Source organism: Lynx canadensis, chromosome X (assembly GCF_007474595.2).
Source record: "Lynx canadensis isolate LIC74 chromosome X, mLynCan4.pri.v2, whole genome shotgun sequence".
Lineage (NCBI taxonomy): Eukaryota > Metazoa > Chordata > Mammalia > Carnivora > Felidae > Lynx > Lynx canadensis.
Genome location: NC_044321.2, coordinates 11,789,010 through 11,811,292, shown reverse-complemented (window position 1 = coordinate 11,811,292; position 22,283 = coordinate 11,789,010). Strand labels below are relative to the sequence as shown.

The 22,283-nt window shown below is 43.2% G+C and overlaps 1 protein-coding gene across 2 annotated transcripts in view; it reads right to left on the bottom strand.

Moving 5' to 3' along the window:
• The window catches only part of LOC115507728 (carbonic anhydrase 5B, mitochondrial-like), a 29,375-nt gene extending 8,498 nt beyond the window's left edge, over positions 1-20,877 (bottom strand). The window contains exons 1-4 of one of the 2 annotated variants that reach the window (XM_032592141.1): positions 20,755-20,877; positions 19,569-19,627; positions 18,503-18,658; positions 14,762-16,008 (exon numbers count right to left, since the gene is read on the bottom strand). In XM_032592141.1, coding sequence (XP_032448032.1) covers positions 15,706-16,008; positions 18,503-18,658; positions 19,569-19,627; positions 20,755-20,866 — 630 coding nt within the window. In that variant the 5' untranslated portion in view covers positions 20,867-20,877 and the 3' untranslated portion in view covers positions 14,762-15,705. Of the gene's footprint in view, positions 1-14,761; positions 16,009-18,502; positions 18,659-19,568; positions 19,628-20,754 lie in introns of those variants that run through there. The other variant, XM_032592142.1, reaches the window with a different exon arrangement.
• Positions 20,878-22,283: the final 1,406 nt, after the last annotated feature.

The window sequence follows — 22,283 nt, the reverse complement described above, 5'->3', positions numbered from 1 at the left end:
TGTCTACATACATGCCTGTATTTACACACATATGTGCATGCACACGCACGTGCGCACACACATACAGACCCAAGGCTAAGGAAAATATGTTCCAAATATTTAGAAAACATAAATAATGGTCATTGATGTTGGTGGAATTACAGGTGATTTCTACCTTTCTCTTTTGGCTTCTCTGTTATTTTCTATAAAGAACTTGCATTGCTTTTTTTCACTACTTTTAAAAAATGATACAACAAACATTGGGAAATCATACTGCAAAGGGGAAGAGATTTTCTTCTTTTTAAATGAATGGTTTCCACTACAATACAGCATTTTACTGTCCTCAATTCTGGTCACGTAAGTGATTAAGTACAGCGAAAGAAAGACATTCGCTACTTTTAGGAAGTTTAAGGCTGAAGCTGAATCATATTTGTCTCCAAAATGGCTTTGTTCCCTGATGCAAATAATTAGCTTTGTTAAAATCTCCACATACTGGCTTTTCTATTCTCCTGATGATTTTATCCAGTCTAACATTTCCCAAGATAACTTCATCTAGTCTGACTTTGTTTTCAGGGGTAAGTTATGTGAGCTCTTCCTTCTAGGAAATTTCCATTTCACTTAATAGTGAAATTGCTAGAATGGGTCTAATTTTGGCTGTCTCTCCCTCTAATACAACTTTTCCTGGCCCTGTGCCCTTGCAACCAAGGTAAGGAGAGGCTCCTCCAGGTGGCGTCACCAAACAGAAATGGGTCATCTATGATACAATATCACCCTATCCAGGAGGGGGAAGTGGTAGGACTCTCAAAGTGTTGCAGAAGTGTGGCTGTTGATCTTTTTCTCATTGTTGCTTTGAAAGTCCCCATCTTCATCAGGGTCACCCGATGTAATTTTTCCACTCATGATTTTCAAGCAACGAGGTGGAACTTGGGGGCTGAATTCATGAAGAGGCAGCACGGTAGAGAGGAAAGCCCAGACATCAACCTGCTAGGGCACTTCTGTTGGCATCTGTAGAATGCCCACTAGGGGAGACTCTCTTCCACTCATTGTGGCAATCCTCAGAGCATCTCTGCGGCTTTGCTGCAATTTCAGTTTTGACCGATGATGACCAATGCAGACACAGTGCAGTTCAGTGTGGTGGAGATAGGGTTCCAGTGACACCCTTTCGTCTTCCCCCATTGCCACCAGTGCCTTACACACCAGCTCCTCAGTTCCCTCACATGTAAGATGATTCGAACAACAGCAACTGTGAGGTGCTACTTTGAGGGTGACAGAAAGAATCCAGCACACCCAGTTCATGGCAGGGGGCTCTTAATGACAGTTCTACAGATGCACTGACCAATGTAGTTGCTACTCACACGTTCTACATAAATTAAGAGAAAATTTGGTTTCTCAGCAGCAGTAGTTCCATTTCAAGTGGTCAACAGCCAGCTATGTCCGGTGGCTACCATATTGGATAGTACAGATACAGGACATTCCCATCATCACACAATGTTCCATTGGACAGCAGTGCTCTCTATCATTAACTTGGAATTTACACAACCAGCAGAACTCAGGGCTGACCAAAATGATTCCCTTTGAAGTGGAAGTTCTCTCGGGATGTTTATCTGTGGAGGTGAGAGTCAGGTGAGACCATTCTTGGAAGGGCGTCCTTTGTTCACCAGAGATAGAAAGGAGTGCTGTTTGTTTTCTAAATTAGGATAGCCTATCTATGAGCCAGCTACTTCAGCCCTGACAAGATAGAAAGTTGAGGCCAAGGAAAATGTCCACAGTGCACTTAGCCAGACAACGACAGAAAGGGCAGGGGAGGATTCTGACTTTGAGTCAGCAGAGGAAACCCAGAGTTCAGAAAAGACAGCTAATCTGTTTTCCAAACAGATTTTCGTAAATAACTGACAGGAGATGGGCTGCTTCTATCTAAGTATTAACCCAAATAATGCGGTTTAATCATTAAATCTTGTAGGTGGTGGCTTGATTGTTTCTCTAATATTCTAATCCGGGTCACAGAATGGTTAAGGCAGCTTTAAGTGGAGGGCAGATTTTGTTTTGTTTTCTTTCCCCCTTTCTCTGTTTGTCTTGTGTTTTCCACTCCGAAAGAATGTTATGGCCTCTTTTTCCTGGTGACTACTATTCAAGTTGAACTCTGTGGAACAGGTATGTCACCTTGAAACTTAAAATTAGATTACATTTTCAGTTGTCTGAATGGCAAGCCTTGGACTTGAAGAACGTGGTAACTTTCTAAATTTGCGGAAGTGTCATGGCTTCAAAGTTGGGCCCCTGACTGTTTCCTGAGTTTCAAAAAACCACTATTAAATCATCTATGATGATTGACATTAAACTTTCCAGAGTATTTGGGACTGAATATTTGTAGTTTGGTTTTCTGGTTACTGAAGTTGCATTAAGTATTAGCACCTAATCAGCACTGCCTGGCACATTTTATCATCACATGCTGCTCTCTCGGGTGCTCAATAGCCCCCTATGCCTAGTGTCTGCCATCCTAAACAGCACAGATATAGAAGGTTTCCATAATTGTAGAAAGTTCCATTAGATGGCACTGCTCTTTATTATTAACATTGATTTTATAAAACTACCAGACATTAAGGCTGAGCAAAACCATTCGCTATGCAAGAAAATGCTTTTAAAGTGAGTGTGGTATCAGACCAGCTTAAGGAGCTGAAGTGTAGAAGGATTTCCTGTCTATAAACTTAAGTTACAAGACCACTGTTGATCAGGGATCAAACACAGACACTATTTAGACAGGAAAGGCCGTTAACAGTGCAGATATGGGGACGGGCCCGCTCGTGCAGATGAGAATGGTAAACTCAGCGCAGCAGATGAAAATGAAGATGGTAGCCAGCTCTCCTGGAGCGTGAATTTAAGTTGTTTTTCAGATGTTGGGGATAATGTGACCTGATATCCTGTCTTTTCATTGCTTCCTCTTAAATTCAAGAGTGTGAGTTGGCTGGTGATGAGTAGGAGCTGAATTTGGGTCACAGAACAAAGCCTCAAGCTATTTAGATCAGAACAGGATTGACATGGTTCTAGATTACATACACTGCTAATGGAACCACTTATCTTGGGTAAATGTTAAAGGCTCGAAAGCTGGTGCCGTGCATAAAAGGAATCAAAATGTACAATATAAGAGAGGATAAGGAAGGAGTTACTAAGGCTAAACATACATATATGCTATGACCTGCAATTTCACTCCTGGGTAAACAGGCAAGAAAAAGAAAGCATATGTAAATACATGGACAAGAATGTTCGTAACAGCTTAGATGCCTGCCGCGCAGATACTCGACACATTCTAGGTGCTCAATAAATGTGAAACTGGATTCAATCTTTACATCTCATGTGTGGCTTCACAGACGAGGAGACACATACTAGCTGTATACATTTATATTCATCAGTTTGGATTTCTCGCCCATACTATGGATTAAATACTTTAAGCAAAGGCCTTTTATTAACAATTTCCATTTGAATCCATTATTACTTTGATAAAATACCAGATTGAGGTCTTTGGAATAATTTTTTTTTTCTTTTCCAAGTTTTTATTTAAATTCCAGTTAGTTAACATACAGTGTAATATTAGTTTCAAGTGCAGAATTTAGTGATTCATCACTTACATACAACACCTGGTGCTCATCACAAGAAATGTCCTCCTTAATACCCATCACGCATTTAACCCATCCACCCATCCACTTCTCCTCCAGCAACCCTCAGTTTGTTTTCTATAGTTAAGAGTCTGTTTTCTAGTTTGCCCCTCTTTTTTTTCCTCCACTGATTTTGTTTCTTAAATTCCATATGAGTGAAATCATATGGTATTTGTCTTTCTCTGACTGACTTATTTCGCTTAGCATAATACTCTCTAGCTCCATCCACATCACTGCAAATGGCAAGATTTCATTTCATTCCTTTTTATAATTAATATTCCATTGTATGTATTTCTGTGCGTTTGTGGGTATGTACATATATGTTCATGTATATATACATACACACACACACACACATATATATATATGTATGTATATATATGTATATATATACCATATACCTACCATATCTTCTTTATCCATTCATCAGTTGATGGACATTTGGGCTCTTTACATAGTTTGGCTATTGTTGATAGTGCTACTATAAACATCACTGTGCACGTACCCCTTTGAATCCATATTTTTGTATCCTTAGGGTAAATACCTAGTAGTGCAATTGCTGGATGGTAGGGTAGTTCTACTTTTAATGCGTATTTAATGTGTATTTGAGCATCTTTTCATGTGTCTGTCAGCCATCTGGATGTTTTTGGAAAAATGTCTGTTCACGTCTTCTGCCCATTTCTTAACTGGATTATTTGTTGTTGTTGTTTTTGGTGTTGAGTTTTATAAGCTCTTTATATATTTTGGATAGTAGCCCTTTATCAAATATGTCATTTGCAAATAAATTCTCCCATTCCAAAGGCTGCCTTTTAGTTTTATTGATTGTTTCCTTCACTGTGCAGAAGCTTTTTATCTTGATGAGGTCCCAATACTTCATGTTTGCTTTTGTTTCCCTTGTCTCAGGAGACATATCTACTAAGAAGTTGCTATGGTTGACGTCAAAGAGGTTACTGCCTATGTTCTCCTCCAGGATTTTGATGGTTTCATGTCTCACATTTAGGTCTTTCATCCATTTTGAATGTGTTTTTGTGTATGGTGTTAAGAAAGTGGTCCAGTTTCATTCTTCTGCATGTTACTGTCTAGTTTTCCCAACACCATTTGTTGAAGGGACTGTCATATTTCCATTGGATATTCTTTTCTGCTTTGTCAAAGATTAGTTGACCATATAGTTGTGGATCCATTTCTGGGTTTTCTCTTCTGTTCCACTGATCTGTGTGTCTGTTTTTGTCTTGACCACAACAGCTTTGTAATATAACTTGAAGTCTGGAATTGTGATGCCTCTTGCTTTGTTTTGCTTTTTCGAGATTCCTTTGGCTATCTGGGGTCTTTTGTGATTCCACACAAATTTTAGGATTGTTGGTTCTAGCTCTGTGAAAAATGCTGTTGTTATTATGATAGAGATTACATTAAATGTGTAGACTGCTTTGGGCAGTATAGACATTTTAACAATATTTGTTCTTCTAATCAATGCGAATGGAATATTTTTTCCATTTTCTTCTGTCATCTTCAGTTTCTTCCCCAAGTGTTTTATAGTTCTGACTACAGATTTTACCTTTTTGATTAGGTTTATTACTAGTTATCTTATGGCTTTTAGTGCAATTGTAAATAGGATCGATTCCTTGATTTCTTTTTTTTTTTTTCTGCTTCATTATTGCTGTATAGAAATGCAACAGATTTCTGTACACTGCTTTTGTATCCACTGACTATTGAATTCATGTATCAGTTCTGGCAATTTTTTGGTGGAGTCTTTCAGGTTTTCCATGTAGAGTATCATATCATCCGAAAAGAGTGAAAGTTTGACTTCTTCCTTGCCAATTTGGATGCCTTTTATTTCTTTTTGTTGTCTATTGAGGCTAGGACTTCTAGTATAATGTTAAATGACAGTGGTTACGGTCTTGTTCCTGATTGTAAAGGAAAAGCTCTCAGTTTTTCCCCATTGAGGATGATATTAGCTGTGGGTTTTACATATATGGCCTTTATGATGTTGAGGTCTGTTCTTCTATCCCTCCTTTGTTGAGGGTTTTTTTTTTATCACGAATCGATACTGTACTTTGTCAAATGCTTTTTCTGCATCTACTGAGAGGATCAAATAGATCTTATGCTTTTATTAATGTGGTGTATCACGTTGATTTGCAAATATTGAACCACCCTTGCAACCCAGGAATAAATACTACTAGATTCTGGTGGATGATTCTTTTAATGTACTGTTGGATTTGATTTGCTAGTATTTTGCCGAGAATTTTTGCATCCATATTCATCATGGATGTTGGCCTGTACTTCTCCTTTTTAGTGGAATCTTTGGTTTTGGAATCAGGGTAATGCTGGCCTCATGGAATGAGTTTAGAAAATTTTCTTCTATTTTTATTTTTGGAATCATGGGAGAAGGATAGGTATTAACTCTTCTTTAAATTTTTGTTATTTTTCCCCTGGGAAGCCATCTGGCCCTCAAATGTGTTTGTTGGGAGATTTTTAATTACTGATTGAATTTCATTGCTGGTTATTGGTCTGTTCAAGTTTTTTCTTCCTGTTTTAGTTGTGGTAGTTTATATGTTTCTAGGAATTTATCCATTTCTTCCAGATTATCCAATTTGTTGGAATATAATTTTTCATAATATTCTCTTATAATTGTTTGCATTTCTGTGGTGTTGGGTTGATATTTCTCCTCTCTCATTTGTGGTTTTATTTATTTTTATCATTTCTATTTTCTTTTTGAGAAGCCCGGCTAGGGGGTTATCAATTTTATTAATTGTTTCAAAGAACCAGGTACCTCCTGGTTTCATTCATGTGTTCTACTGATTTTCTGTTTCTGCATCTATATCACTAACTTATGCTCTAATATTTATTATTTCCATTACCAAAAAAAGCACAGTCTTATTAGACAATAATTTTTTTTTTTTAATGAACATGCAGATGCTGGAGCAAAATAGCCATTATTGGCATAGGAGACATTCCCTCTGGTTTTCAATGAGAATGTCTCAGTGTGTTGGCTTCAGATTTTATCTACAGATGGGTGGGGAGGCCATAAGGGACTTCTGTTGAAGTTACATTTTGACAGCCACCTCCCTTCTAATTCAGTTCACACAAGTGCATAGAGTGAGAAAGGTGCTGATGGAAATAGCCACAGGCTAAACCCTCCCACCCTCAAATCATCCCATGGGGTTACTACCATCTACACATTCACACCTATACTTATGTAAAGTGGCAAGAACAAGCAGCAATAAACTGTACATCACAACTGACAGAGAAGACACCAGTTGCAAGGCCTATCATGCAAATGGATGACATGGTTGACCATGGTGAATGTCCTTAGGAAATGCTATTCATGCTGTCTGCAGACCAATGGAGACATTGGTGGTAAACATATGTTAAGAAGGAAAGGAACCCACTACCTTGAAAACCATATAGCCTGGTGTGGAGACTTCTTTATGTTGAGTAATCAAGGGAAGCCCTCTCTAAAGAAATGCCATTTAGTTGAAGCTGGATTAGCAAAAAGGAGCCTTCAAGGCAAAAAATGTTCCAGGCAGGAGGACTCAGCTTTTGGCAGGATGCCTTCAGTAGAGGGAAGGGCCAATCTTGCTGCCAGGAGGTATGAATGCCAGCAATACTGTCGGGAGGCTGAGTGATGAGGGCTGCTTAATGAACCAGGAGGTGTTTAAGATGCAATTCAGTAGCTGAGCCCCATTCTACATGCACTGCCGTAAAGAAGGCTGCATCCTTACGTGAACGGGCTGCCGCTGTGGGAAAGGGGAGCACAAAATGCAAGACGGGATTGAAAACAACTTTGCAGAGAGGCTGCCTCTCGCGAGCGTGGTGGCTGGATGGAAGACACCAGTAGCCCGGCTACCGGGTCAGGTTTTAACTCTTCTGCCTTAGAGAGGCCTTTTGGCGCCAGCGAGGGACAAAATAAATTCTGCAGGGGAGCTGCTATGGGATGAATTGTGTCCCCCCCCCCAAAAAAAAATTCATGCATTCAAGTCCTAACCCCTCATAGCTCAGAATGTGATTGTATTTGGAGATAGGGTCCTTAAAGAGGTAATTGATGTAAGATGAGGTCCTATAGGTGGGCTTTAATCCACTACGAATGGTGTCCTTATAAGAAGAAGAGATTAGGACACAGGTGTGCACAGAGGAAAGCCCAGGTAAGACGGGAGAGGGCAGCCATCCACAAGCCAAAGAAAGAGGCCCCAGAAGAAATCAACCCTGACCACACCCTGATCTGAGACTTCTAGCGTCCAGAATTGTAAGAAAATACATTTCTGTGGCTTAAGCCACACAGTCTATAGTATTTGTTACAGCCGCCCTAGCAGACCCCTCCAGTGGCAAATGCCCATTTCCGGGATGGCTTCAGGGATCCAGATCTGCGACATTCACTATTTATTTACTTATTTTTCCTCGTTGCTTATTTTATGAATATTGCAGAAAACTTGAAGATGCTGAGATGTACAGAACTGAAAATGTACAAAGTAGCTCACTAAAGATAATCAAATAATAATCAGAATAATGGATACCCTCATTTTCATTCCACCTGTTATCCGGTCCTGGCTACGATATCTCTTGTATCAAGCTTGACCGCCTCCTGTGACACAGAGCTCAGTATGTCCTGAGGATGCTTTTGCATATTTGGAAACCTACGATCGATATATCCTTGATCCAGTATGACCTTGACTGACTATGCAAGAGGAGGTTTTTCCTAGAGAGAGGTCCTGGCGGCGTTCACACAGGACTGGTAGGACACTGAACGGATCCAGTCACCCTCACCCAACCCCAGCAGGCAGTGGGAGAGAAGGCTAGAGGGTCAGAGAGGCCGGGGGTGCGGGCCTGCAGAGAGGCTGTGACATTTCCACTCCCTCCCCCGTAGGACAGGAACAGGCAGGAGTGGGTTCCAGCACGTACACACCATGCAGCCACGTGGGGTGCTGACCACTGGACCCATTCAGATGAGGTGGTGCCCATGCCACACTAGCGAGTATGTGCTTTGAGTGTTACCCTTGCTTGTGTCCCTGTCTACCTCGAGTCAGGTAGAGAATTGCTCACCGAGAGTGGAGTTGTCTGTAGAGGAGAGACCGGCATATGATTTCCTGTCAGATGCTCCCCCACGTGCATGATGGTGAAGCCAGTCACTGAGGCCTGCCTTGTAGCTGGAGAAGTCTCAAGGTGGAAGGCGGGCTGGAGCTCCTGTCATTGGGTGGGAGAGGACGGCTCTGCAAGCGGTCTGCCCTTGAATGGATTCCCGGGAGCAAGCAGAGGCTGCGGGAGGGAGCTGGATGGAGTCCCTGGCTTTGGGGCTGAGAACCAACCTCAAGGGCAGGAGGAGGCAGGGGGTCAAGGCTGGCAGTGCACCACTGGAGGCCGAGCAGAGGGGGGATGGAGGAAGTTGATCAGAGTGCGTCACCTGCGTTAGGGGAAGATGCGGTGCAAAGGTCCCCAGACAGGTCCCCGGACAGCTCCCCGGGGGCCCCGCAAGGCACTCTGAATGGAGAACGCGAGGAAGCCACCTCAACGGCGGACCCCGAACGGTGAACAGCCAGAGGGACCCATAGAGAGCTCTGGCTAAGGACAGAGAACTCTGCTGTTTCCGTCCCTCGTGCCCGCAGCCCTCTCCCGTCTCCCTTTCCATCCCTAAATGAGCAGGATGAAGCAGGTGGGGGGCGGAAGGGACACGTGCGGGGGGGGGGTGGGGTGGGGAGGTAAGTGTGCACAGAGACTACATCAGTGGTGCACTCCACTCAGGTCAGCACTGCTGGACGGAGAGAAGCTGTGTGTCAGGCAGGAAGACCGTTTTGATCCGAGTTTTGATTCACCTACCCTGATCTTTTTAATAAGGAGAAGTGACTGGAAAGCTACACCATTTGCTTCAGATGCTGTCAAGGAAGAAGGAGGCAGAGCTGACAGGGCAGAGAAAGGCAGAGGGGTGAGAAACAGAAACCTGCTTCTGCCCCGCGGTCTACTGAAGCCAGCCTGTGAACTGCATGGCTGTGCTGGAATCCGTGGAGTTGAGGAGGCTCTACTCAAGTCTACTGGGTGCTCGGCCCTGACATTAAGTTGATGGATAAAACCAGGTCCCACACAGCATAGCGCCCACATTGAGGAAGCAGGGCGTGGGAGAAGTGGTAGGCAGGTGGACTGAATGTGACCAAAACAAGACAGTTCCTTCAAAGTCATTACTTAAATCTTGATGTCTTGCTTTTCTTGCTACTTCCTGGATTTTCTTCAAGGCAGAATAGAAGATGTATGGAGAAATTTCAAAGGTAGAAAGTTCTGGGTTCATTAGATCAGACTGTGTGAAGATTTCTTGTGAATTTGAAGAAGATGGCAGCTAGATGTTTTCAAGTGATTACAGTAAGGTTTAGGCCAGATTTACTAAAATAGTTTCACAGAAGAACTTAAATGTTTGAAGGCATTTTCTGGAGAAGTATAATCCAAGGTTAAACTCTAGTCTAATTCCCAAGTCAGCTGGGACATTTACCTGCCCAGTTTGCTTAAATATTTATTGGCTTTTAGGATAATGTATCATTTGGAGCAACGGAGGGAGAAGTCTACCTCAGGCATGCCGTTTTCTTTCCGATTTTCACGGTGTAGAGCACGGAATGAATTTCTCCCTCTGCCTAGTTATTCAAGGACAAGTCTTGTGATCTAAAAAGGAACAACGTGCTGTTGTGTCCACGGTAAGGGGATTAATGGTCTTGTGCTTATAAAACAGCAGCCCAGCTCCTATTTAGGCCTTTGGTTTCCAGAAACAAGAGGCCTGATTCTTACCACCCCTTGGATGCAGGTGGCCCTGTCTGGCGCCATTGAGGAGAAATGGCAGGGGAGCCAAATCGTAGAGGATTAGTATAAAACCAAGGCTTTCCACACTTGAGGAAAGGGAGCGCACATTTTTACCTTTTCAGGATTTGCTTGAGAAGCCATTAGGGTATATGTAAATGTTATTACTTCATAAGAGAGTTGGGCAAAGTGATTATTGAAGCAAATTCCAATAATTCCAGCAAACCCATCTATATTTACAATTTCAAAAATGTAGCATTTCCCTTTAGTTGTGCTCCTGGCATTTGAGTTTAGTAATTAGTTTTTACATTGAAGTATAATGGACCTACCACATTGGATTAGTCATTGGCAGACAACATAACGATGCAATATTTGTGCATGTCGCAAAACGATCGCCACAAGAAATCTAGCTACCATCTATCATTTTACATAGTTTCAGCATTTGTTTCTTGTGACGAGAACTCTTAAGACTTAGGCATTTCAGTTTACTTAATACATCAAAATAAACTTTACAAAGACGTGCTTAGCTCACTAGGTGCTTGTTGTTTGATTAGGGTTTCCTTTTGTGTAAATCTTCGAGGACGTTCCATGTGGTCACATTTGGAGCAAGGCCAGGGAGAAGTCACACCCGTGGTACATAAGCCAGAATGGGAGGAATTTGTATCCTTTGGTCGCTAAGGACATTACTACTGAAGTCTGTAGGACCAGTCTTCATGTTACTTCCATTTTACTACCAGCTTCCCTCACAGTTACACTTCCTCTCGGCTACCCCTATCTACACCGTATCAGGAGTCTTCTTATGCGAGAGAGCTCCGCTACTATTGTGTTGTCTGAGTATCCGTGGTTGTGTAAACAAAGTTTTGGGGAAGTAACCTCCCTCCTTTCATTCCCCCCTTTCCATTTGGTCTTGGCCCGATTTACTTTCCCAGTTTGTCTCTCACAATATCATAGAAACAATGGAGTTCATTTCTCCATTCCATTAATTCATCCACCCATTTCTCACTCACTCACTGAGTGCCCACTCGGGCCACACCGCAGGAATACAGGGGCTCGCGGCGCAGCACAGACTTGGGCCTTGCCGTCCTGTCCCAGGGCCCAGAGAAGGTTTGTGCTGCAGACAAACTGAGTATTTTAGATAGTGTCCCAGGTGACCCCGCAGCTGATAAAATTAAAGAGGGTGTTCTTTGCCTGGACACAATGAAGTTCATATCAGGACAGGGATTAGAGAACTTCCTGACACAGACTGTGGACAAACCACATGAAATCTAGAAGCCCTTTGCCCTCCCGGCCGTCCTGGGTCCATTCTTAGATGGGGTATGGAATCTTCGGAGTCAACTCAGACATCTCGGGAAGTATTGGCCTCTACTTTGGTTTTTAATCTTCTCACTGGTTCAAGACACCGTGACCTTGGTGTTCAAGGGTCTTGCCACTAAACTCCTGCACCTGGCACTTATGAGAAGGGTCATGGAACCTAAGAGCCCTTGCAGCAGGAACTCTTTTCCTCACCATCCCTGACCATATTGGCCAATCTATGCCTGTTTTCGGTACACATTTGTGAGTGAGTGAAGCATGCTTACCATCCAGGCCTAAGCCACAGGCCTGTCTCTTAGGGTACAGTGGACACAGGAAACCAGTGCCCAGCCACCCATTTCTGCTCTTCTTCCATCCTCGTGGAGACTCCCCTGATGGCCATGGGGTCGATGGCCATAGTGGCAGTAGCTGTGCACTGCCTGGGTTTTCTCTTCTTGGGCCTCACTTTCTTACTCTTGGGGGAACCAAGACATCACAGTTCATTTCTGCAAGCATCATCCAAATAAGGAGGCCACCCCGGCCCACGGGTGTTTCTCTGCCTTCTTCTACAACCTTCTCCAGAAGCAGGGCGTGCTTTTCCCTGGCCTTTGCCCACAACCTTGCTACTTTAGGGCGTGCCCTTACTCATTCCCGCTTCACTGCCTGGATCTGAACAAAAATATCAACACTTCTCAGCAATTGTATTTCTGTGGTTGGTATTTGTTGAGCACAAGGTTACTTTTGCTTGCTAAAAACCCTAGTCTTCTTTTACTGGAGGAACCACCATGTGGGTGGGATACTTAGTGTTCTTTAGTTGAGGACCCTCGGCAGCTAAAACGACTCCCCTTTGCGCTCACACCCATCTTCGAGAAGTGATGGAAACGGTGCTTCTTAGGACTCCAGCACACTTGGAGGCTCCCTGATAAATCCTTGATACGTGTGAACACGTAACGGAACTCACGTCCAGACATTTTACATAATTAAGACCACCCTTATGCCGATGGATGGCAGTGTCTTGCATTTGAATGTGACTCTTTTCATTTTCAAAGTATATTTGCATCTATTATCTCTTCATCAATGAAAACAGTAAAAACTATTATTGATCCACTGCCTTGTCTTATTCTTATAGATCATTTTACTGTGCACTGGCAACTTTAACATAACGGCTTTGCTCCTGTATTTGTGTTTTTGAATAGAAAAAATATATGTATTTACAAAAGACTTGCAGAGAAAATCTAGAGAGATCCTATGTATCAGTGGTCCTCAACCTGGGGGATTTCATCCCTCCACTGTGCCCAAGGATATTTAGAAGTGCCTGGAGGTATTTTGCTTTTCACAACTGCATATGCTACTGGCCTCGAACATGTAGAGGCCAAGGATGTGCCATACGTCCTCCAGAAGAATAGACAGCCTCCCACAAGCAACACTGGCCTTGAACGTGTAGAGGCCGAGGATGTGCTATACATCCTCCAGAAGAATACACAGCCTCCCATAAGTAAGACTCATCCAGCCTAAAATGTTAATAGTTCCGACTTTGAGAAACTCTGCTCTAGACTCTTCCCCCGTTTCCCTGATACTATCATGTTAAATAACTGTGATAGATATATCAAAATTAAGAAACTATCATTGGTTCAATGTCACTAAACTATGGAACTTTTCAGACCCTCTTCCCTTTTCGACTAATGTCCTTCTTATGTTCCAGAATCTATGCCTCCGTAGTGATCACTGTAGTGACGGAGACAGTTTCTGTATCTTTCTTTGGTTTTCATGACCTTGGTCAGCCTTACTTTTCAAGACTGTGACACTTTGGAGGATTTTTATAAGTGCTTCCTATGTGGGTAGGGTACTGACCCCATTTAGGTAGCACAGGAGAAGGGACTTTGCCTTGTTTACAGCGCATTCTCTGACTCTCTGAAGGGGGAATGCCATGAAATTCATGTTTGAACAGTAATTAAAGAGGCTTTAGATGGAAAGAAAAATGTAGGCAAAGTGTCCAGGTGACCTCTTATCCGCTTTTTGGCCTCCCCTATGTTTCCAGCAATACTCCTTTGCATTTGCTTAAATTATATCAATGGCATGTGCTACACAGAATATCCCACTCCCCATCTTTTCATTCACCAGTGTATTTCTGCAATGCAACGTGTTGTAAGACATGTAGCTCTAGTTCAGTGATTTCCAACTGGGGGTGATTTTTGTCCCTCGGGGGATATTTGGCAATGCCTGGAGGCCATTTTGATTGTCACCACAGGAGGCGGGCCTGTTGATCTGTGGGCGATCGGGGCTGGGTGTGCTGCTAAACACCCTGCCCTGCACAGAATTATGTGGCCTGGTAGCCCAGGAGTGGAGAATCCTTGGGCTGTTTCTTTCCTTGAGTTCGTGGAACAGTCTTCCCTTGACAGAATGTAGCGCATTTACTTTATCATCCCCTACTGGTGGGCATTTAGGTTATCCAGTTGTCTGCTCTGACAAAGAGTGCTGGGGAGAACATCCTCGCCAGTGTGTGTGTGTGTGTGTGTGTGTGTGTGTGTGTGTGTGTGGTGTGTGCAAGAGAGTTTCTGGGAGGCACACTATGCTCCAGGACACACTCTCAAGTGCCACCGCAGAGTGGCTGGATGCGTTCACACCCACAGCACTGCCTCGGATGCTGATTCTCTGCGTCTTTACCGGCATTTCGTATTATTTAGCATTTTCATTTTTGCCAACCTGAGGCACTTAAATGAGTAGCTTATTTTTTTTTAATTTGCATTTTCTGATGATTCACGGGCCCAGTCTTTGAATCATTCACACCACAGCATGCTACGAAATTGGGGGACGTCTGTTCCAAGCATGTACCACTTCAGTCTGTTGTCTCTGTCTTTGCTGTTTTAAGCGATGAGACGCAAAAAAAACCTTCCATGCTCCTCCGCCATCTTGCTCTTTGCTGTGTTTTAAAATATCACATACTAGGAGACCAAACTTGGCTGTTTCTGCCAGAGTGGCCACTGTCCCTCAGATGTTCTCCACCAGTGGTTTTGTTTTTTTGCTTGAGTGGTTCCCCCATCCCCTGTCCCGCCCCGGATGATTTGGCAAGGATTGGAGACAGTTTTTTATTTTCACAATGTGTGTATGAAACAAAGAACAAAGAAGTATTTGGTCCCAGATGTTACAAGGCCAAGGTGAATTCACAGTGTAGACGCAATCCTAACATATGTACATCTGAAAGAAAGACAATGACATTCTCTGTGATCATAAAGCTGTCTATTATTTTTATCTAAAACAAGAACGCCATTTTCACTTCACAAAGTGGGGAAGTAGGGGAGAAGCATGCCTTCCTGATGAGTGTGGGAACAGGTAGGAGGACTGGGTGGGCACAAGGAAGGCAGAGGTTTGGGTAGCTGGAGAGCTTCTTCAGTGTGGGCTCTGCAGGGTCAAGGGAGTGGGTCTGGGGGCTTGGTGGAGCCGCCAGCTGCGGGGGAGAGGGCTGACTGGGGGTGTCAGGGACCCATGTGGGGGTAGGGCAGAGTGAAACAACTGTGGGTTTGAGTCTCAGGAGGTGGAGGTGGCAGGGCTGACTCAGGATACGGGGGAGACATCAGGTCGCGGGAGGCCCAGCCCCTGGGGAGTACTGATCTGCTCGGCAGCCCAGGCCACGGCACTGTGTCCTTGAGGCAGGTAGGCCCGGGTCAGTGTCCTCTGGGGCCCTGTTGCACCAGGAGCAGAGGCCTCGCCTTGGAGGCCCAGGCCCGGGCACAAAGGAAGGGACCATTCTGTCTCTCCATACAGGCCTGAAGGAGGATGGCCTGGCCCGGGCTCTGCCTTTTTTCTCTTGGCCTGGGAGGTTTGAAGCAGACAGGTCCGAGGATTCTCTGTTTTCCTTTCTTGCATCTGCTAGGGGCCCTCAGCGAGGCCTCCTTGGCATAGGGCCCTGGGGGCTCGTGGATAGGCAGGCACCTGTAGCATTTCCCTCTGCGCTCTGCAGGAGTGAGTTCGATTGTCACCAGGCTCCAGGTGTGCGCAGGGTATTGGGCACTTCACAGCCACTTCATCAAACTCTTGTGATCACTGGAAAAATCCAACCCCATGAAGATCTGGAGGGGTGGCTTGCAGTGAAAGCTCTCCAGGCCTTGGGGACCATCACCCTCCAGACTCTGGCATGGTCCCAGCAGGGTGGCATGGTGGGGGTGGGCTGGCTGCGGACCCAGGAGAGGCTACGGCTCCCATCCAGGCCCGGGCGGCAGCGGGTGGGCCTGGGCCAGGGGGAACCTCGCTTCTGGGCCAGGCGTGGCAGAGTGGCCATGGGTGTGCCCAGGTAGCTGCCCATGATCGCAGTGCAGCGGGGTCGGGGCCTCTGAGGGGGAAATTCATTTTCTGGAGGTTCCCGAAGACTGTTTTGTAGCTAAAGAATCCTCCAACAAACCAGTTCTCTGGGTGAGCTACAGGCAGTAATAAATGAATCACTCCTACGCCTTTACTGGTAAACCAATGCACTGATTAATTAAAAGCCTTTTTTTACACACTAAGCAATAAAGGATTTCACTTATTAGTTGTTACTAGAGGTTAGCACATACGAGTGGTGCTCAACCAGGGGTGAGTTTGCAACAGACACACAGAATGTATGGAGACATTTTTGGTTGTCACTCCTTGGGGAACTACTGGCATCCTGTGGGTAGAGGCCAGGGATACTGCTAAACATCTTAAAACACACAGGACAGCACCCCACAATGTAAATATTGATATCTTTCTTGGGACATCTAATGCATGGAGAATATTCATGGAAAATTGCAACTTAAGAATTGACATCAAGGGTGTCTTTATGGTATCTTTCTATTCAATAACATGGTATGAATTTTATTTGAAAGAGTTTTTTGTGTCCTTTAGGAATGCTTGAGTTTTCTTGGTAACATTTTAAGTCCATTCCAAGGTATTTTAGTTTTTGAGTTTCCATTTAAGTACAGATCTTTCTTCCGTTCTATCTTCTGTGACTTACATATATCCAAGGAATTGATGTCTATAAATTAATATGGTACTCTGCTAATTGCTTTTCTCATTTCCTTTATCTTTTTTTGATCTAACTACATTAGCTGCTACCAGAATTTAACCAATTTAAAATTTCATATGCTAATTATAGTGGAGTTAGTAGATATTCTTTCCATACTAGGCATACTATTTACTTCTGAGCCGACATTAATCTACTTTATCAACTTACGGAATTCTCATTTCAATAAAAAATTTTACAAAAAATACATGATCAATTTTGTCAAATGAGTTTTAGAGGAGTTTATGAAAATGAAATATGAGTCTTCCCTTTAGCTTTGCTGACAGGATGAAGTCTATTAATCATAATATATCATTCCTGATACTGACATTTCAGAAAAAAATCTTATGTGGACAAAGTGTATATTTCTTCTGATGTACTGGTAGATTCTGTTTCTAATAATTAAGCTTTCTTTTTTTCTAAATATTCTTGAGAGATACTGACCTAGTATTTACTTTTTGGGAGGTATCCAATCTTTGGTGGGTTTTGGTTTCACTGTTATCTTGGCTTCACAAAAAAGAACTTGGAAGCTTTTGTCCTGGTAAAAAGTTTTTAATTAATTAAATTCCAAAACAAACAAATAAAAGCAATTATTATTACTGTTTAATTCACTTATAAATTAAACAACATTTTGCGTGTTCATGTAGTACCCACCACTTAAACTTAGATTCTAAACGAAAACAAATACCAAGTCAAAATTTTTGACTGAGTAAAATTTCTGTATAGACATTGTCGGGTTCTATCTTTACCTTGAAATTCCACAGCAAGGTTCTCTTAAGAAAATTAAGGGTTTTTGCATAAATACAGAGAACAAACTATGTATGAAGGTTGCCAGAGGGGAGGGGAGTATTGGGGGGAATGGGAAAAATGGGTCAAAGGGAGAGGGAGGTATAGGATTCTAGTGATGTCATGGGGAAAATTAGTAATTAAGGAAATTAGTTAAGCCATGGGGATTGAAAGGTAAAAGAAAAAAAAAAAAAACACAGGGAAAACAGTCAATGGTAGTGTAATAGAGTTGTATGATGACAGATGTTGACTACACTTGTGGTGAGCACAGCCTAACATATGGAGTTGTCAAATCACCATACTGTACGCCTGAAACTAATGTAACATTGTGTGTCCACTACAATAATAAAGAAAAGAAAATCAAAGGGTTTTGAACACAGTCATTTCCAGCCTTCATTTTTCCATTCATTTAGTTTTTAAAATTTATTTCTTTAAATTCAAGTTAGTTAACATACAGTGTAGTATTGGTTTCAGGAGCAGAACCAAGTGACTCAGCACTTACGTATGACACCCAGTGCTCATCCCAACGAGTGCCCTCCTTAATGCCCATCACCCATTCGGCCCATCCCTCCACCCACCATCCCTCCAGCAATCCTCAGTTTGTTCTCTGTCTTTAGAAGTCTCTTATGGTTTGCTCCCTCTCTCTTTTTATCTTATTTCCCCTATGTTCATCTGTTGTGTTTTGTAAATTCCACATAGGAGTGAAATCATACGGTATTTGCCTTTCATTTAAAAGTCTTAATTTTTACAGAGATTCTACACAACGTATATATGGTAAAAGACAGGATATTGTCCAAAATGAAAGCAAAAAGCTTATGCTCTTCTACGTTTTAACTCCTCTCTCCAGTTAATTTGAAGTATCTCCAAATTCATGTCCAAACTGAGACAAGATGTTAGCAAATTTTAATAAAAATGTAGAAGCATTACAAGATGTTCAAAACCGATGCCAAAGTTTGAGCCCAGCCTTGTGTTAAAGGGGCAGACTAGCATGTCCTTATACAGAAAGGTGGAAAGAACATACCTGATCGTGATCAACCTCTACAGGCTGCTTCTTAATGATCCAGGTGACAGACTCGGAGAGGGGCGGGGTAGTCAGGGACCCCAAGTAGGTCCAGTAATCTGGGCAGGCGGGCATCAGGCAGGAAGGATCAAATGACCCAAATTCCACAAGGGTGTCCTGGCAAAGAGAAGGGGTCACCGAGTCATCATTTTGTGATGAAAACCACTCAGAAATCGGATGATGAGGCGATGATTCAAGGGGAATCTGGGGACCAGCAGTAGTCTAGAGTATCTCTGGGCACCTTTGGACAGAATCACACCCGCGCACTGCTCCTGTAATTAACTATGTATTTCTGATCATCCTCCATGGGAACACAGCCAAAAGCACTTTCCCCCTCCATTGTCGTGAGTTTACTGCAGGTGCCGGTCTCCTCTGAACTCTTCGGGAGGCGGGAGGCGTCAGGTGGTAGCTGGTACATGAACAAGGAGGCTTGTCTTTCTCAAGAGAAACAAACAGAATTCTCCTTTCTAAAACACAACGCAAAGTAGAGGGAGCCAGGCTCCTGCATCAAAAGGGGAGAAAGAGACAGGCAAGGAAAAAGAAGGAGAGCGAGAGGGAGGGAGAGGGAAAGAGGCAGTGGGGAGGGACTGAGGTGGGGAGAAGAGGGGGAGACAGGGAAGAGGAAGACTTCCAGGGAACAGCCCCTTTGGGATCCTCAAGAAGTAACAGTTAATCCTGGGGTCTGGACAGAGGCGTCCATGCGGACGGGCGGGACGGAAACGGGTAACTGTTCTTCACAGCTAGCCAAGCCAAGCGTCCATCCCACTCTTCCCTGCTCCCTGCCTGCGGGATGGGAGGTCTAGCCAAGAGGGCTGGTCTGAGTGTTCCCACGGGGACTTCGAAGACGCAGCTGTGCAGGTGTCGGAGCAGAGGAGGGGACGGCACCGTGTTCCCGAGTGCCGAGCGCTCAGTGGCATGGCGGCAGAACCAAGGCAGTGGCGAGTTGTGTTCCAGGGCGCCTTGTCAGTGTCTTCACTCGGAGATTAAACATAAAATGTATTTCAAGTGATTTAGGGGGGGAAATTACCTTATGCTTGATTGATGGCAAAGTATCCACCAATTTCTGCAGCTCTTTGTGATGTGTAGCTGAAGAACAATAAATGAGAAAATATTTTTAAAAACTGACATCTCACTCTGGAATTGTTATAGAATGTGAATTTAAATAGGACTCTTGGTGATTACCGAAAAAGAATCTATAGTATTGAAATGAAACTGACAATTTAGGATGTTACAAATATCAGTGAATGAAAACATACAAAGAACACATGGATAGGCTCAAAACCACAGTCTGCAGGGAAAGGTGCCCCTGCTCCATTAGCCTCAGCCCCCGGAGCCTCACTCGTACTTGGCCTACAGGGGCGCTGGTTGCTGAAGCTCTCCAGCCAGGCAGAGTGTAGTAAGGCCCAGCTTTCAGCTCATGCCCACATCCTCAAGCCTCAGTGTTATAACTATGTGTTCCAGTTTCTGTATTTGATGCTTTGATATGTGAGGACTTGCTGACGCTAAGGGGGCGGCCCCTCCCAGGGTTACCTAATTCCTAGAGAGAACAAACACCCTGGGACAGTGCCTTTCATGAGGAAACAACCACCTCCTTTATAGGGCTCTTACATGCTTGGCCACTATTCCTGTGCCCTCACCACCCCAGGACGAGGCACCAGACAACTAGGGACAGCCTCTATACAATAGAGCCTACTGAAACTATTCGAAGAGGCCAATCTTTCTGTTTATACTACCTTATGCCTTCCTTCCCCCAGAAACCACAATAGGGTATCGCCCAGGATTTCTCCTCCTTCCCTCTGCCTCCTGGCCACCCCTGTGTGCTTCCCTGTGTGGCCCTGCCTTCCTGTTTCAAGGACTGTAGGATAAAATTAGTTTTTCATCTCCCCAGCTCTCAAAATAAATACATCAACTTAAAAAAAAGGGAGGGGGGCACCTGGGTAAACATCTGTCTGATTCTTGATTTTGGCTCAGGTCATGATTTCATGGTTCGTGAGATCGAGGCCAGCGTCGGGTCCTGCACTGACAGTGCAGAACCTGCTTGGGATTCTCTCTCCCCCACAACTTTTCTGGTCCTCCCCGGCTCTCTCTCTCTCTCTCAAAATAGATACATAACTTTTAAAAAAATTCTTCTTTCACGACAGTCATTTAACCACACCTGATTCAAACAAATCCCAGTACCCTGAAAACACTCAGCCTCCAGGGAAGGTCTGCACCTGCTGAAGCTACAGGAGCTGACAGGCACCGCACAGAGTGTGGTCCGCAGCTTTGCCGTTGACTTCTCCAGCGGATAACTGCATGACGTGGCAGGAGAGCACTTAACTTCATCGAGCTTCACTTCATCTGAAAAATGGAGAAGACAGCGTTGCCATCAGAGACCTCTGGGGAAGATAAACGATGCACTTAGCTAACATACAGTCACAGAGCACTCATAAATATTAGTTCCTTTCCAGATCATTTCCCATAGCTGTTCACCTTTATCTTTTTATGCCATTTAGAATATATTAACTCATTTCACATTTTAACCAGTATTTATTTAGTATTATTTACCTTCATCCTTTTACACCAATGCCTAAAAGTAGAAATGTAATACAAACCACAAAGGTAATTTTAAAGTTTCTAGGAGCCACATTTAAAAAGTTAAAGGTGAAATTGCTTTTGATAACATATTTTTGCCAAATACACTGAAAAGACTGTCATTTCAACATGTAATCAATATGAACAATTGAGTTTCCATTTTTTCCATACTAAGCTTTAAAAATCTGTTGTGTATTTTACGCGTAGAGTACATATCAAATTAGATGCAAAATTTTCATCAGAAATACTTGATTCCGATTTTACTTGAAAATGTAGATACACATACCCACGTCGCTCCAAACATTCTTAAAAGTTTTCCAATAACTGAATTGAGTATCAGTTCTTATATTTAAATCAAACTTATTAAAATAAAATAAAAAATCCATTTCCTCAATTACACTAGCCTCATTTCAAGTGTTCAATAGCCACACACGGGCTTATGGATACCTTATTGGACAGCACAATTTCATACCATCTGGAATATATTTGTAACAGTCTTTTATTTTAAGCATTGCTTATCTTACCGATGAACTGATGCCAATATTCTTAAATAACAATACTGTAACATTTGATCTTTCCATTCTAGAATACAACACATCATTTAAAGTTGGTAAGAATTTTTTTTACCTTTAAAAATATTCCTGTCGTAGTGAAACCACCTTCCTCCAGTTGCTGCATCCTCAAAGCTTTGAAATGTGACTGCATTCTGATGCACCGAGTGCAGCTGAAACACCATTAAAAGGAGGATTAATGCCTGACCATACAGGATTGCTCCAAAATAAATCAACAGTCTTATTCAACCTACAATACTGAAACATGTTTCCTCACCCAAAATAAAGCTACTGGGAAAAGCATATGACAATCTGATGCAAGATGAGACAGAAATAAAGAGGAGGAAGAAAATTACGCAGGATCAGCAATTAACATTACTTTGAAATAAAAGGGTTTATTTGAGGAGAAAAAAAATTTATACAGCAAAGTGGATAAGCTTTCAGTGAGGGATCAACATTTGTTCATTGCCATCTTGATCCGCAGGAAACCCGAAAATCCACAATCCATTTGCATCAAAGGCAGCAAAGATGCTTATCTTGAGAGAAACAGATCCTCCCCATGGAAATTAAACAGGAGTTGAAGACATTTTTTTCTTTGATGGATAACCACTCAAAAT